This window comes from Leguminivora glycinivorella, chromosome 13, assembly GCF_023078275.1.
Source record: "Leguminivora glycinivorella isolate SPB_JAAS2020 chromosome 13, LegGlyc_1.1, whole genome shotgun sequence".
NCBI classification, from domain to species: Eukaryota; Metazoa; Arthropoda; class Insecta; order Lepidoptera; family Tortricidae; genus Leguminivora; species Leguminivora glycinivorella.
The window spans coordinates 10,423,512-10,441,700 of NC_062983.1; the positions used below are offsets into that span (position 1 = coordinate 10,423,512).

General features: G+C 33.6%; 1 protein-coding gene across 1 annotated transcript in view; it reads left to right on the forward strand.

Annotated features, from left to right (window-relative positions):
- LOC125232751 (zinc carboxypeptidase-like) overlaps positions 1 to 14,233 on the forward strand; it is a 35,262-nt gene extending 21,029 nt beyond the window's left edge. Inside the window, exons 2-7 of the mRNA XM_048138517.1 lie at positions 10,666 to 10,955; positions 11,199 to 11,589; positions 11,683 to 11,767; positions 12,044 to 12,246; positions 13,114 to 13,198; positions 13,475 to 14,233. Coding sequence (XP_047994474.1) covers positions 10,666 to 10,955; positions 11,199 to 11,589; positions 11,683 to 11,767; positions 12,044 to 12,246; positions 13,114 to 13,198; positions 13,475 to 13,716 — 1,296 coding nt within the window. The 3' untranslated portion in view covers positions 13,717 to 14,233. The remainder of the gene's footprint in view (positions 1 to 10,665; positions 10,956 to 11,198; positions 11,590 to 11,682; positions 11,768 to 12,043; positions 12,247 to 13,113; positions 13,199 to 13,474) is intronic.
- The last annotated feature ends 3,956 nt before the right edge of the window (positions 14,234 to 18,189 follow it).

The window sequence follows — 18,189 nt, forward strand, 5'->3', positions numbered from 1 at the left end:
TAATGAGTAATAAAATATTTGAAACTTGGTGATTGAATTTGAATTATTAACAATTAAGTTTAGTATCTGTACACAATTCGAGAATAAATTTCGAAACAAGCAGACGTTTCTGGTCTGCAAGCGATGTTTACCTATAAGGTACATACCTAAATTAAAAGAGAGAAAATTCACTGGTTTGGATGGAACTTCTTCAACCCACGACCACATCACCGCAGTTAAGCCAGATTTTTTTTTTGCCTTTTCATTATTTTATCTCTAAGCTGAATTATTTAGCATTTTGGTTATATAATGAAACGTTTTTATTTTATGCTTGTATGAGAGATCATATCAATTCAATTATGCGACCGAGTATGTTAAAGGTGTATAATATGCAGCCTTTTGTCCAAAATAATAATCAACGTTTTTACTTCAAGAAAGGTAACTAACTTCCAAGGAACAAATTAGCTTTACTCAAATGTCATATGACCTGCAGTGACTACTAATATGACGAAATAACTAACCTCCAAAGAACAAATTAGCTTTACCCAAATGTCATATGACCTGAAGTGACTAATATGATAAAATAATTGTAAACATTTATTTGTATTACAATTCGGGCAATTCTCCATTTAAGCGATCCTAATTAAATTTGTTTTTGGGATAAATTTAAATATGTAATTCAATTAGCAAATATGGGACATAATAAAACTGCGTTGGTTATAAAGCAATGACACCAATTATATATTTACTCTTTAGAAACACATCAAATACTCAACAAGGGAGTAAAATCATAAACATGGTTACTATTAAGTTACGTATAATGAAATAGTAAAATATGCTTATTTTTAATTACAATTTCATTAGTCAGTTTCATCAATTTATTCAGGTAGTTTTTATTAATTAATTTTCATAGTTAAATACGGGTAATTATTATTAAATAATCAGACATAAACAGCGTTGTAGAGTTGTTTATAACGAAACACTAAAACATTAACTTTTTAATTACATTTTCATTAATCCATTTCATAAATTAATTCAGACAATTTTCATTGAATAAATTCATAAATTAATTCAGGTATTTATTAAATAATCAGATTAAGGTACTTCAAATAATCTCATAAATTAATTCAGACAATTATTATTATTATATAATCAGATTAAGGTACTTATCTCTGTTCGTGGCGCTGGTAGAACTAAAAGTGACTGCTCGCCGACGAGCAGTCCCTTTTATAACCAGTCCAGGTAAACTTGCCAACCGACCCGGTTTCTTTGTCTACCGACATTATTGCCATAAATTTAAATGTTTGAGAGAAACGTACCTTAAAATGTTACAATTATTAAATATTATAATGGCAAATCCAACACGGCCATACTGACAAGTACTTCGATCTCGAAGTACAAAAGTTTACATAGTTACATATCTTAACACGTTCACTGCGTTACGGGGGTTTTTGAACCCCGTACACTGTCATCACTCAGTGCGGGTGAGAAAAATCGTGTTCACTCCGCTGGTGCGGAAGCTGTATTTTGATCATTTTTACAACTACGAAAATGACAAATATACATTTGGATTTCTGTTCAAAAGTATTATTTATTGATATATTAATTATATACGGGGTCTCAGGAACCCCGTACCGACCAGGGGACAAAAATTACCTTCTAGTGCGATACGGGTCTCCGTGAACCCCGTAAAAGGATTTGCTGGCCCGTACGGGGTTGTGGGCACATTATCGCTAGTGCAGTGCTTACTGAAATACTTGTTATCGGCAAATTAAAAATGAAGCGCTCGAACCACACGTTAGAACTACTATATTCCAAAAACAAAGGTTATCCCACACAATATACGTCAAAATCACCACAAATTGACATCTAATTACAGGCAGGTAATTAAATATATGTTTTTAATATGTAAAAACGGTGTTGGTTTATCTTATTTTATCTATCTTTGTTACTTAATTATATTAACTACTTTCACAAAAATACAAGAGTGCGAAGTATCATATTTTTGATGTGTTTTTTTTTATTAATACAGCATATACATCGATATTTTTATTTCCCATCACTACTAATTTATCGACCTTAATATATTACATGCGTTACGGGGTGTACTAAGCCCCGTATTTTTTCAATTTTAGTGCGATACGGGGATAAAATAACCCCGTATTTTCTTTCCTATATAATTTTGTGAGTTTTTATCGTATCCACGTGCGGGGATAATGAGACGTAGGAAATTTCATACTCTTACAGTTAGTCGAAAAAAATATTGGAAAATCTAATATTTCAGGAACTTACAGCACTTTTAACAGACTTAGGCGTACGGGGCACTTTTATACCCGTAACGCACTACGGTGTAAACTATTACGGGGCGGATTGGGCCTCGTAACGCACTAGATTTTGGGTTAAGGTTTTGGCTTGCCGCAGCGAACGTGTTAATCTAACTCTTATAGTAAGTAGCCACAAGCCTTGACATGTAAGCCCCATCACCTGCTGCCCGTGAAGCCAGGCAAACATCAGACTTGTGACCGACCAGCATTTTTTTTATAGCTGTGGGCCCTGGCATGAAAGCTCCGTCACCTGTTGCGACATGACGTCGAGCAATCATCAGACACACAACCGACCAACAGTATTTTTGTAGCTGTGGGCCCTGGCATGAAAGCTCCGTCACCTGTTGCGACATGACGTCGAGCAATCATCAGACACACAACCGACCAACAGTATTTTTGTAGCTGTGGGCCCTGGCATGAAAGCTCCGTCACCTGTTGCGACATGACGTCGAGCAATCATCAGACACACAACCGACCAACAGTATTTTTGTAGCTATGTGCCCTGGCATGAAAGCTCCGTCACCTGCTGCACCATGACGTCAAGCAATCATCAGACACATAACCGACCAGCAGTATATATACAATTGACAACATTTCATATTTTTAAGTATTACTTTAGGCTGGCAACCTGTCACTGCAATGTCACAGTTTCGTTTTCTTTCAATCCCTTATTTGCCAAGAGTGACACTGAAACTTGAGTAGTTTCATGTGCTCTGCCTACCCCTTCATGGGATACAGGCGTGATTGTATGTATGTATGTATGTACTTTTTATTGTTTGGTTTGAAAGAACTCAATTCTAAAAGATACACGTTTTTTTTTTATTTTTCCAAAAACTGCTATTTTAATGAGAAAATCCCTTATTACTACTTCGAGCAGAAAGAGCGTAAGAAGACAGCTTTATGATGTCACATGTGTTGTTTCATACACCTAAGAAAACGACAAAATTATTTCCAAAAAAAAAAAGTTTTAACAGTCAGCTTAAACAGTCCGGTATGTTTGACTGTCAAGTGTCACTGTCAAACTCAAGTGACTTCCCAACTGGAAGATTTTTTGTAATAGTGACAGCTTTAAATCAGCTATTGACATCACTTCCCCATAACTATTTTTTAAGATTTTTTTATACTAAAAATACGGAGAAAAAAAATACGGATTATATTAATATATCTCGAAATGGTTTCCGATTTAGGGACACTGAAAATTTTGAAACGTTGTCAATTATACATAGTATTATAATATATATTACACATTTTATTACATATGTATCCATATCCGTATACATATCCAACACGGCTAATCCGGACTTAAAGCAATCGGCAAAAAAAGCTACCTTTTTTCAGTTATTTATTGTAATCTTAAATTGATGTAATAGTATAGCAAGTACACAATAAATATAGCCAGTTTTTTTTTGCGGAATGCTTTAAGATAATCAGCACTTATATGGCCATTTACCATTTTGTATACCATTTTACATTTTCTTTACAGATATAGCATCATCGATAGGTATATCTTTCATCAAGTTTTATCACAAAATGTTTTTATCTTTGTATTGTACTGTAAAAAGATACAGTATCATAGGACTTCAATTAATCGAGCTATATATTTATTTCTGATTACTTAACGATCAATCAACAAGTGTGAATATTATTATATCTTCCAAACAGCTCGGCCAGTCTGACCTAACGACATAATATTTTATGAAGGGCATGTCATGTAAGATGCAAATGCCGTACAAACTGAAAACTCATGTTCCTTTATTCGTAGCTTATTACATGGTAAATATCGCTTTATCAGCAACGGTTTTCAGTAAATAGTATACCTAATATATTTATTAAGCATTACAGTATCACATATTAACTATGTAATGAGCAATCTTGAGAAGTAAAGCATAAACGTGACGAATAATCAGGAAAAGAAGCATATAGAATCGCCCACTTATTTATACAGTTATATTTTGAAAATGGTCCCTTTTCCCAAAGAATCTTATTTATTTGAATCTATTCACACAATTTTCTGTAGGTACTCTACTCAGCATGAAAGATGAATAAGTACCTACCTAGTGACCCTTTTTTTTTTTGCAGAATCTTGTTCTGTGAGATTTGTATTATTGTTCATAATTTAATTTATTAATCTTATTTTTTTTTGCTTTCCTTTTTTTAATAATGACTTTCTTGTTGGGAGACCAAATTAATTTTATTACTTATACGAACCCGCTAATATGAAAACACAGTGTTTTTTTGTTAAATTTGACAGTCGCCAGGATCCCTATCAGGAACCACCCGGCAAATCACTTATTAAATTAGAAAAAGCCTTTCATACATTATAAATTTGTCAATCATGTGAGAGACCCGTAGAAACAGTAAAGTCAGTCTCAAGTAAATGACGACACATGTAACAATAAATAATGATAAGGAATTACAAAGGCAGCCTTTATTACTATGCTTACTGAGCCACTAAATTCATTCCCTGAATAACTGGGTACGTATCACAATATCTAAAATTAAAAAACCTAACGTTAAATGACCTACGTTCAAAATACCTAAAATCATAATACCTAATGATTTTAAATACCTAAGCAAGTTTCACCTACGCACGAATTACCGAAATTTAAAATACCTATTGGACTAAATACCTAATGTTTGAAATACCAAAAACTATGTAACCTAAATTTTATACATTAACATTTGAAATACCCTATGGTCAAAATACCTAAAATGATTAACCGGTCAAATTACCGAAGTAGTAGGGTAGGTTCCGCGAGCGTAAAAGAGGGTATATTGAAGTATTAATTTTAAGCATAGTATAGTTACGCATAATTTATCTAGGCATATTTTTGTTTGTTCGAATATAATGTTGTGCATAAAGGTGTGGTTTTTATGCATAACATTGTTTAGTCGAAATTTATCACGCAGAATTTTTATCATAGCTAATACTACTATATTGATGTTGCAGTTCTAACCTAACCTAACCTAACCGACATTCGTGCATTCTTAACAAAATATTGTATTTCTTGAGGTCGCAGTTCTAACCTAACCTAACCGACTCTCCTGACTGCATTTAGTATGAGTGGTTATTCTGATTTTAAGAAATATTCCAAATACAATTTTGCAAATCAATGTTATTCATAAAAAAGAATCAGCGTAAAAAGTATTATTCGAACTCATTTTCGTAAAAAGTAATATTAGTATTATTTTATATTATGTCAAATAAGTTTTCTGCCAAATTAACATTCGTCGATAATCGATTATGCGAAGTCTGTTATGCGAAAATCGTTTCGGACAATTAAAGGTATGCCAAATAGAGGGAACCCGATTGGTTTAAATCTAAAATTAGGTTAGAACTGCGATCACACAGAAAAGAACGGCTTTCAGAGTATATACCACGATATAAAGTATACTCGGAATAAGTTATCTACGAAGTAAAAGTCCACGGTTTAATTTGACTTGTATCGATCATTCTACGATATGAACTGTCGATGAAATGAAATTATTTGAAACGTTGTGTTTGAAATAATATTCGATTAATTGTCTGTCGACGATTCAAGGGTAAACCGGTTATTTAAGCCCCATTTATTAGACATTTTTGCTTTTCGGATTTAATCATTAGGTATTTCGATTTTAGGTATTTTGAACGTAGGTCATTTAACGTTTGTTTTTTTAATTTTAGGTATTTTGAACGTAGGTCATTTAACGTTAGTTTTTTTATTTTAAACATTATAATGTGCACCTTTTTAAACTTTAGGTATTTTGAATTTCGGTCGAAACACCATTATGTATTTTGATTTTAGGTATTTTGAACGTAGGTCATTTAACGTTAGGTTTTTTAACTTTAGACATTGTGATACGTACCCGAATAACTCGATAACAGTAAGAGAAAAGACAATATTTTCTTACAGAAATTAATTGTAATTTACCTAAAGAACCGTCCCCTAATATTAACGGAAATCAATAAAAATTCTTTGTAGATATTAATCTACCCAAACTCGAAAACCAGGCAAGCACAGAGTAAACTCTCTTTATAAAGCAAGTTGCGTAAGCCTTTATTTGCACTAGGTCCATTTATTTATCTACGTATATGTTAAATAATATGTATGTAAGTTCATTTATTGTATCTATATATATGTTTATTTTATAATAGAATCAACTTGTATTTAATCATTAAAATCTCATACTGGCTTTATAATGGCGTCCACCAAACTATCTCTGTTTTGCCCAATGGTTGACTGATAGAAAATGGCAAGTTTAAATAAATAAATAAAACTTTATTCGTTTTTGAGCCTAAGATATGCGATAACAGACACACAAACGTGGAAGTAGAATTAAAATTTCAGACACGTCCTTAATCGTTACTTCTCAACGAAAAGAGAAAACAAAATTGTAAACATACTCGCAATGATAATTAATAGATCAGATCAGTAATTTGTCCGAGGTAACAGCAACTTGGAAAAAGTTTCAATGTTAATTGAGTTCAAACTAATAGGGATGTGTGTGTAACAATACTGTTGGGTACTAACAGTAGATTTTATTGCTCCGCAATTTGTGAAATAATTTTGAAATACGTTAGTGCGGGATACAAACGTTTAAGCGTTTCTTAGAATAAGCACAGCATTTATAGTAGCAAGTTTTGAATCTATTTTTTTTTATTAACTAGATAGGTAAAGAAAGTCTACCATATTTATTAAATAATTTGGTTTAAATTTCAATGCCTCGAACTGTACCTACATGGTGGGCAGGAACAGGTTAAAATAAGCACAGCATTTTTAGCAGTAAGTTTTGAGTCTATTTTTTTTATGATGTAGGTAAGTATGTAACTAAACTATTGTATTTAAATAAACCAATGTGGAGAAAAATCTTTATAAAATGTAAGCGAAAACAAATATTGGACAATTGAAAAGCGAGTATTAAAAAAAAATGAAAGCGATTTTTGAAATGTACATATTTGCTTGAAAACATCGATCTTGAGTCATCAAATTTTTACTTATTAAGTGAAAATTGCCACTTTGCTAAATACATAAACAAAAAAAAAATATTAGTGATTTTCAAATTAGTGTTTCTCAAGAGAAATAGCTAAAAATATTTTTTGGAAAATAAAATAAACGTTGGTCAATACAGAGATTTAGACCCTATACCAATACGAAAATCGAAATATTGTTTCGCAGTTATAGGATCACTCCGGATCAGTAGTGTCATAATACAATCTTTACAACAAGAACTTGTTTACCGAATTATGTCATTAACAAAATATAATTTATTCCCAAAGGAAGAAACTAAACCAGTATTGTTCTAAACCTGTATTGTTCAGTTCTGACTTTTATACCCTTTCTTCAGGATTTAACTGTTTTTCTTTTAAACAACATGATCTAATACGAGGTAATTTATTTATTCAAGATGTCATAATCATAACACTAGCTCTTTCAATAACTAGCTCGATTAACTGCAGTTCCGTAATAAGTAAACAAAATCAGTTTAAAACACAGTGGGTACAAAAATATTTCTTTAAAGCAAGATTTTTTACATGATAATGCAGAGCCCTCAGGGCCTTACCGACTTTAATGATCATAACAACGCCAGTCCATTCAGGTTTTCAGAAGGTCCCGAAATCGGTGCACCATGCGTCGGCCGTGCAGCCCCATCATCGCTGTCAGTAGGACCAAATGTAGGAAGCACAATGTTGTGGTATCGGCAGCCCGAAGAAACTGCACTTCGAATGGTGGTATGAAAGTTGATCAGCAGATTTCAATCCGTTATCTCTGAAATAATTCACAGTGTTGAAAGATGGCTAGGTAAAACGTATCTCCACTTCTGAATTTAGCATTTTGGTTATATAATGAAACGTTTTTATTTTATGCTTGTATGAGAGATCATATCAATTCAATTATGCGACCGAGTATGTTAAAGGTGTATAATATGCAGCCTTTTGTCCAAAATAATAATCAACGTTTTTACTTCAAGAAAGGTAACTAACTTCCAAGGAACAAATTAGCTTTACTCAAATGTCATATGACCTGTAGTGACTACTAATATGACGAAATAACTAACCTCCAAAGAACAAATTAGCTTTACCCAAATGTCATATGACCTGAAGTGACTAATATGATAAAATAATTGTAAACATTTATTTGTATTACAATCGGGCAATTCTCCATTTAAGCGATCCTAATTAAATTTGTTTTTGGGATAAATTTAAATATGTAATTCAATTAGCAAATATGGGACATAATAAAACTGCGTTGGTTATAAAGCAATGACACCAATTATATATTTACTCTTTAGAAACACATCAAATACTAAATCATAAACATGGTTACTATTAAGTTACGTATAATGAAATAGTAAAATATGCTTATTTTTAATTACAATTTCATTAGTCAGTTTCATCAATTTATTCAGGTAGTTTTCATTAATTAATTTTCATAGTTAAATACGGGTAATTATTATTAAATAATCAGACATAAACAGCGTTGTAGAGTTGTTTATAACAAAACACTAAAACATTAACTTTTTAATTACATTTTCATTAATCCATTTCATAAATTAATTCAGACAATTTTCATTGAAAATAAATTCAGGTATTTATTAAATAATCAGATTAAGGTACTTCAAATAATTTCATAAATTAATTCAGACAATTATTATTATTATATAATCAGATTAAGGTACTTATCTCTGTTCGTGGCGCTGGTAGAACTAAAAGTGACTGCTCGCCGACGAGCAGTCCCTTTTATAACCAGTCCAGGTAAACTTGCCAACCGACCCGATTTCTTTGTCTACCGACATTATTGCCATAAATTTAAATGTTTGAGAGAAACGTACCTTAAAATGTTACAATTATTAAATATTATAATGGCAAATCCAACAAATTCAAGAATTTGTGTCTTGCCCTAGTCAACTGGTAGTTAAGGGCGTAATCCGTTATTCATTGTGCAATAAAGTTTCAATAAATATTCCGCCCCTAATCTCTGAAACTGTTCTGAAAAGTTTTAGATATGCAGATTATAGGAAACCCATAAGGAATGTATGAGTCATGGGACACACGCAGAAGCAGCACCCGCCAGGGTGCAAAGATTCTTTGAGAGTTCATGGAATCTAAAACGAACTAGGCTGTTGGATGAAAATGGTGAATGAAATACCTGTCTATAGGATAAAAATTCTACTACACAGCGCCAACTCGCCTCTTAGATTTTTTTTTCATTTCAACCCGATCGTTAATTATATCCCTAACGCCAGCCAAAGCAAGTCAGAGATAGAGTCCTGGGTCACCTATCAGCACACTCGGTCGACGATATTTTGGTGCTAATAAAAAAAAAAATCGGCCAAGAGCGTGTCGGGCCACGCTCAGTGTAGGGGCTCAAGTTCCGAAGTTCTACTTTTGTGATTTTTATCATATTATTTTTTAAACAAATGGTTCAAAAGTTAGAGGGGGGACACACACTTTTTTTCCTTTAAGAGCGATTATTTCCGAAAATATTAAATTTATCAAAAAACGATTTTAGTAAACCCTTATTTATTTTTAAATTCCTATCCAACAATATATCACACGTTGGGGTAGGAATGAAAAAAAAAATCAGTCCCCACTTTACATGTAGGGGGGGTACCCTAACAAAACATTTTTTTCCACTTTTTATTTTACCACTTTGTCGGCGTGATTGATATACATATTAGTACCAAATTTCAGCTTTCTAGTGCTAACGGTTACTGAGATTATCCGCGGACGGACGGACGAACGGACGGACAGACAGACATGGCGAAACTATAAGGGTTCCTAGTTGACTACGGAATCCTAAAAACAATAAATAGCTTTAAACCATATCCATAAAGATTAGACTACATTTCGATAATAGGTTTATCACATAAGGTTTAAAAGATATACTATCAAAGCCATTATTTAGTTCATAGACATATTGAAAACAAGTAAGTGGCCTTAGAAATTAATATTTTTTCGTTACAAATAAATTAATTTGTAATATTTTTGTGCAAGTCTCTTATAACTAAGCATAATCTATTTGTATAAATCAAAACAAAACATGGTAAAATTAACCAAAACCTGAAGTTTATAATTTTTATAGTTTAATTTCATTTGATATTATGATTGTAGGTTTTCAGTTAAATCCCATTTTAATGTCCCTTTTAAATGTTTGATTTTATTTGAAAAAGTAATAAAAATTAACAAAATTGTTGTGACCAGTGTGTATAATTGTCATTCGTCACCCTATTTCACAGCCGTTTTAAATACACCAAACATTTGGTTGCGAAAAATATATTATGTCTGTGCACTGTGATACGCTATTCCAACAAAAAAAAAACAGAGTAGTTCCCTAACCGTATGTAAGTACCTACAATTGCTTATTTTACTTTTTTTTTTCAGGACAATATGTTAAAACTACTAGCCACCTTGCTTTTATTAAGCAGCTATGCAAATAGTGAAAAGTTCAATTTCACAAATTACGCCCTATACAGGGTAACCCCGAGCACCGCTGAAGAACTAGAAATACTAAATTCCATGCTATCTAACCCTCAGTTAGATTTCTTCGAAGATCCAGTAATTGTCAATGAAATGGTCAGCGTAGTAACATCACCTGGATACAGAAAAACGTTTGATGATATATTAAAAGCAAATAGTATTGATGCTGAAGTTACTATTGAAAATATACAAACGTAAGTAATTTAAGCATGATCCCCTAAAACATAATATTACATAGGACTTATTGACCAGTGAGAAGATATAGGTAACGCACGGAAAATAATGGTCACACAGAGATGAGAGTATATATTAAAAATAAAATTCAGGGTCAAACGCGATTAGCCAACCTTTTGTATCACATGATTGTTTGATCAGTGAAAAGATGATTCAACTTTTTTTTCTCAATTCAACTCAATTTAAGATGTTTCTGTTTGTAGGGTAATTGACAACGAAAAACACGGCAAATATATTCAACGCAATGTGCAATCTATGACATGGGACGCGTACTATCCTTTGGAGGACATATACTCTTGGCTTGATGACATAGCTGCTGACAACAGTGATATAGTTACAATAATAAAAGGAGGAGAGTCATATGAACGAAGAGAAATTAAAGGAGTTAAAATTTCTCACGGTAGCGGTAGAAAGTCCATATTTATTGAAGGAGGTATACATGCTAGAGAATGGATAGCTGACGCAACAGTAAACTACATTATTACTCAGCTCTTGTATAGTGAAGATCCGGAAGCGCAAGCTGCTGCTAGAGATTTCGATTGGTACATATTTCCCTGCACAAACCCTGATGGTTATGTTTGGACATGGACAGACGTAAGTTTCTATACCTATGTGTTAAATAACATATTGCATTTTTTTTATTATTATAGCGAAGATTTTTTTTTTATGTTTTGGTTTCTATTTTAGTTCAGACTGTGGCGTAAAAACAGGCGTCCCGTTGGAACTGAATTTGGAATTGATTTAAACAGAAATTGGGACAGCAATTGGATGCGTAAGTAACTTTTGTGTTAAATAAATGAAAAATAGTACCGCAAATGTAAGCAGAATTAACATTAAGTAATCATTATATGTTACGATTCCAATAAAAATAAATGATAAAAAGGATGTGTCAATATTACAGTCGAAAACTAAACCTTATAATTATCTCTCTGATTTGCGAGGTCTATAGTGCCTATACTTATTTTGATCTAAACTATCCTGCAGAACTTTGCAGAAAGAGTTAATTGACTGGTGAAATAATTAGAATGAAAAATGTTTGTCTTTACAGTTAAAGGTTCCAGCAATGATCCTTCTAGCGACATCTATGCTGGTACCGGTCCGTTTTCCGAACCCGAAGCAAGTTCTTTAGCCGCCTATATAGAAAGCGTTGCAGAAAATATGGAAATGTATATCAGCTTCCATTCTGCGGGGCAAATGCTTATGGTTCCTTACGGAAATACTACTGACCGGTTGGACAATTATGAAGATTCGGTAATTATTAATTCATACTGATCCTCGTAAGTTGATTTTTGAAACGAACTTACATCATTAGTTAGGTTCTAGTGCGAAAATATTTTCCTTCGTATTTTTACGGAAACGTAGTACGTGTCATGCTATTTTAGTCAGTCTCAGTACAAAACTTACTGACTACTGATACAGTCTGAACTAGCATAACAAATACGAACGTTTCCGTAAAAACTTTTTAACAAAAAATAAAACCGCCTTCAAAAATAAGCGCGTTACAAAACACCTGTACCTCTAATGTAGGAAGTCGTTCTTTTAATTTTACCTTTTGTATTATACAGATATCATGAAAAATTACAATTTTATGGAGAAAGTGACCAGAGGGCCAAATTTTTACCTACTGCAATAAAATATACATATAATTTTTCCGCAACATTTTTACGCTATCGCGATAACTTACCTACGTATTAAAAAACGTGCTAGTCACACTGATTAAGATTATAAAATTATAAGTAGACAACAAGTGATTAATGTACAGTGAGCTGAAAAAGTGCATGGCGAATTTATCAACGAAATTCATTCATAATTTGTCCATGCGATTTCGTAGCTCACTTACCAACTCCTTATTTTTGTACTTTTGTGGGTGTCGGCGTCGTAGAAGTAATCTGTGGGATATGGGTTAAATTGTGGCGTCAGCGATAGGCTGGCACCCTGTCACTTCTATATCACTTCAGTATTTTTTTTCAACTCCTTAGTTGCCAAGAGTGGCACTGAAGCTTGAGCGGTTTCATGTACTCTGCCCTTACGTTTGGGAATATAGGCAAGACCTTATGTATGTTTACAAAGTCCCTTTTTTATGGTTAATTTATAATTTGTGTTCTTTTTTTATTACAGGTGAAAATCGCCCGCAGAGCTATAAGCTCTTTGACAGTGCGATACGGAACGCAATATGTGGCTGGCAATGTGGCTGAAGTAGTTTGTAAGTAATTTTCATATAGTCGTATTTTATTGTCTATTAAATGCTAGTCACATAAATCTTTAAAAAACGCTATAAACATGTAAACACAGTTAATGAAAGGTTTCTGCGTACAATGCTAAAATTGTTTTATCTCTAGGAGGCTTTAGGACCCAAGGATAGATTTAAGACAAAAAGTCGCCAAGATTAATTTTTTTATAGCTAATGGAAGTTGCGGTCAGTCACTTGACTTTTTTGAACTTCTGAAATAGCCAATAACGGTAACGGTTTTTTTTTTAGATGAAGCAACGGGAGCTAGTACAGACTGGGTAAAAGAAAAACTACGTATACCTCTCTCGTACACCTATGAACTTCGAGACCTTGGTGAATATGGTCATCTTCTGCCCGCTGAGCAAATATTACCCAACAATGAAGAAATTTGGGATTCGGTACTCGCCTTAATAAGGGAAGGTCGAGCTTTGGGCTACTTCAATTCTGCTTCTATCATTTCAGGATCGTTTGCTTCTAGGAGTAGATTCTAGGAGTTTTGTTATATCTTGTAAATTAAGAGGAAGATAAAACATCGACAACTTTAGAATCATTTACATGTTCATGCTCATAATTATAGTTTAGGAACATTCTATGCATTGTATTTCGCTTGGTATTTCGTACGTTGCGATTTTTCTATTTCGGCGTTTAAAGCAATTGATAATTTGTCTGTACATAATTCTGCACAATGCCTTAGATAAGGATCCTCTTTCACCAGCCAATTTTCAGAAAATTCGTCTTTGTACGGGACACCAGTAGCCTATTTCATGGAATGCTCCTTTAACATGTTTTTCAATGGATATATTTTTAACTTTTATTAATTTGTTATTCTTAATATATTTGTATTTATCATTATAAAGATCGTATTTAACTTCATGATTTTATGCTTCAAGTGTTTTTTTCTTATTTTCTTTAAGCAAAACAATTCTGTGTAATATCAATGTTTACTGTAGTAAAACTTATTTCAACTTTCACGATTTTTACACATATATAAAATTGTTGCAAACGGGACTTCATTTTATTATTATGAAATGGACTTACTCTTGACCACAAACTAGCCAAATGAAAAAAATAATAATAAATAAAATATGTATATTATTCGTCTTAAATTTATTCAGTTAATTTTATGAAACATTGATAATGATGTTCGGTATTTATCGTTGATAATTTGATAAAAGACCATTTATGTCAAAGCGGTGAAATGTAATCTATATAGATTAGCCTGTATTTTTGATAATTATTTTATTGGACAAGGCTTAAAATGGAACGTTTTAAAGATATTACTTTATATCTTAAACATATTGGATAAGGTAAGTCCCATTGTTTTGAAGATGTTTATTTTTATTTATTGTCTGTGTGTATGTTTATTTCACAATAGTTTTGATTCGTATCTATTCATTCTAAACTCATACAGACTCTATAATCTTGCACCAAACTAGGGAATGCTCCCGGGAATTCCCGGTACCAAAAGTACCGGGAAATCCCGGGATTTTTGAACTCTTTGGGTACCGGTACTGATGTTATAAAATCCCGGTTCTTCGGTACTTTTCGGTACTGAAAAATGGACAAAGATTACAAACTAAAACGCATTTAATCACTTCAAAAATTTGAACGTAAACGATGGAATATCCATTGAATGCTGTACAAATGTAATGTAAATAGTTTCAAACGCGTTAGACTCGTCCCGTTCGGTATTCATCGGCTATGATCGGGACCTCGGCGTCGGTTATACTTAGAGGGTAAACCAAACTAACTTTGCTAATGTTAGAATTAGTTGAGGTCTGTATGGTTTCTTGCACATGTCGTCCAGGTTTTTGAAAGTATGCTTAGAACGCAGTCTGGTATACTATAATTTTGGTCCTAAATAATAGGCGACCGGGATAAAATTCTAACAATAGTCACCAAATTCTACAAAACCCTTTACGCCGAATCTCCCACATACCCACAGCCTGTGCCTGATTTAGACGAAAGCTTCAAAGCTATCCCGCCAGTTACGGAACAAGAAGTATATAATATGTGGCTCTTATTATGGTTCTTCAAAAAATGAAATACACGGGAAAAGCCCTGGCGAGGATGGAATCACCACCGAAGCACTGAAAGTAGGAGAACGTACTTTGATCCCGTATATCACCAAACTGTTTAATACTACTATAATAACCACTCAAACTTTTCCACAAAAAATGTGCCACTCCAACATCATTCTGCTTCATAAGAAGGAAGACAAGTCTGATATAGGAAACTCCCGTCCTATCAGTCTTGTCTCCCATCTGTACAAGATATTTCTTAAAATCGTAGAAGACCGTATCTCGGGAACACTCGATCGGCACCAGCCGCCCGAACAGGCTGGATTCCGTCCAGGCTAGAGATGGGTAGGGGTGAGTAAATACTGAGTATTTACCCGTAATTTACTCAAAGCACCGAGTAAATACTCGTATTTACTCATTTGGGTGAGTATAAACTGTTACCTAAAAATAATTTAAAAAATGAAATTTAAGTACTTAGTCGTGTTTATTTTAACTGTGTGGACATGTTTAAATGAGATTTATATTATTAGAAGCTTATGGGAGTCTTAGTTTGTCGAAAAAAGGTAATCTTTGTGAGAAAAAAATAGTGATAATGTTTAGTTAGCAGTTTTGTTTTAAGAAAGCAGGTATTTACAGTAAAAGTATGAGACTTCAATGAAATTGATGTTCTAGATAACGGCATGACGTTCGGAAGTGATTGTTAATGTGGCACTTACGACCTTTTATTAAGGGTTTTCTAAAGAAAACTCAAAAATGGCTCAGCTGGTGACGTTTAAAGTACTAGTTTTGTGTTTTGTATTATATGGCCAATAATTTGACGGTTTCTGGATATTTCTCCAACAACGAATTCGAAAGTTATAAAGGTATAAACATTATTTCGGCCTTAATTATCGTTTTATTCCAAAACTGTTCATATTATTAAAAAACTTTTTTAGAAACATTCAACTAATTTTTAAAGACCTATCAGATGATGTATAACACACTGGTAATTTCTGAATTTTATTTTTGTGAAAAATAGTTACATGTATGGAGAGCACGTCTTTAAAATAAAATTAATATAAATTTGATTACTTAACTTAGTAGTCGATAACAAAATACACCAATATTTCTAATTTGTATTTCCATTTCAGCACGCGAAATAGTTTATACCCATCAATTTGAGTAAAAACGAGTAAATACGGGTATTTTGAGTAAATACTGAGTATTTACTCGATATTTACTCTTGAGTATTTACTCACTACCCATCTCTAGACTCCAGGCCTCTCCACCACCGACCACCTACAAGCCCTTAATCAAATTATCGAAAAATGCCAAGAATACAAAATCCCAGTTTACATCGCATTTGTCGATTACTCTAAAGCTTTCGACAGTCTTCATCACAATTCCATTTTCACAGCTTTACGCAATCAAAATATATATCCCAGTTACATTCGACTCATAACTTAAGCGAAAACTCATGGACATGGGACACCACGCTGCGCTCCAAAACAAAAATAGTCAATGTAGTTCGGAAAGCGGCAAAGCTGAAGTGGGACTGGGCCGGTCATGTCTGCCGAATGCCGAACGAGCTATGGGCCAAGATTATCACAGAGTGGCAGCCCAGGCTAAAACGGGGACCCGGCAGACCACGTATGCGATGGCGGAACGAGTTGGACTCCTTTTTAAAAGAATGGCCGAGGACTGCACAAAACCGGGAGGAATGGAAAAAGCGGGGGGAGGCCCTTGCCCAGCAGTGGGACATCGCAGGCTCTTAATAATAATAAAAAGTAATGAGGTGTTTGTGACACCATAAAAAATAATGAGATGTTTGGCCAATACGTATCCAACAATCTCTGCATCAAGCGAGAGATTGTTGGATACGGTCGACCTAAGGTAGCAAAACTTATCGACGACTTCCATTTTATGTTTTATTCATAATTTTACAACAAATGTACTAGTAAACCCTCAGTACCGAAAAGTACCGAAGAACCGGGATTTCCCGGTTCTTTCCCAGTACCGGAAATCTCAGTCCCGGTTCTGGGACTGGTACCGGTTCTGCATTCCCTACACCAAACTAACTATCTCTATTTTATGAAATTGTTGACTGGAAGGGAATGCCTTAAGGCACCAAGTCCACTAAACTTGTACTTTTTGTTATTAAATTTTGCAATAACAAAGTTTGAATAATTAAATATCGAATATTTTAACTAAAAACCAATATTGTACAAATCAATTATATTTAAACAGTAATTATAGTCAATAAGTTTAATAAGACTGTAGCGGCGTTTAATTGGTGAGGCTAACTTACATTCGTCCAGAGGCGCTTGTGGGGCCACGTGGAAACACTTTGGGAAAATCCTCACACTAAAACGATTGTCACATATAAACGGAAGCTTAGGTCACTGGGTTTTGATATCACTTGAATGTCAATTTTCACGTTTGTGTCGCGCCGGTGCACCGATAACTATTTTTAATTCGTAATAACGGGAGCGCAGATCATGGCGCTCGCACGATCGAAGAGAGAAAGTTTTTCTTTATTCCCGCCAGGTGGCGTTGTAGGCGCACCGGAAAGTCGCTTTGGGACTTCTGTAATTGCCAGCTCCAAAAAACTGTGCTACATATACATGGAAAAAGTATTCTTTCTAAATTGTGTTGCCTTGTATGTATGAAAATGAAATAACTATTTAACTATATCAAGAAAAGAAATTAAAACTAAAAATCTCTGTTCCTCGACGGAACATGCCGCTCACCTTAAAAGACACGGAGTGACTTTTAAAAGAAATAAAAAAAGAAACTATACGAAAGTATACCAAAATATTTTATGAAACTTATATTTAACTTAACATTAAGAGTCGTAACGATTGTATAAGTTTATTCTAAAGGTAAGGGACAGACCTTCACAACAGGTCGTTTGAACAACGTGTTCCCGCTTTTCAATGTTACGACGCGAATAACTTGATCGCT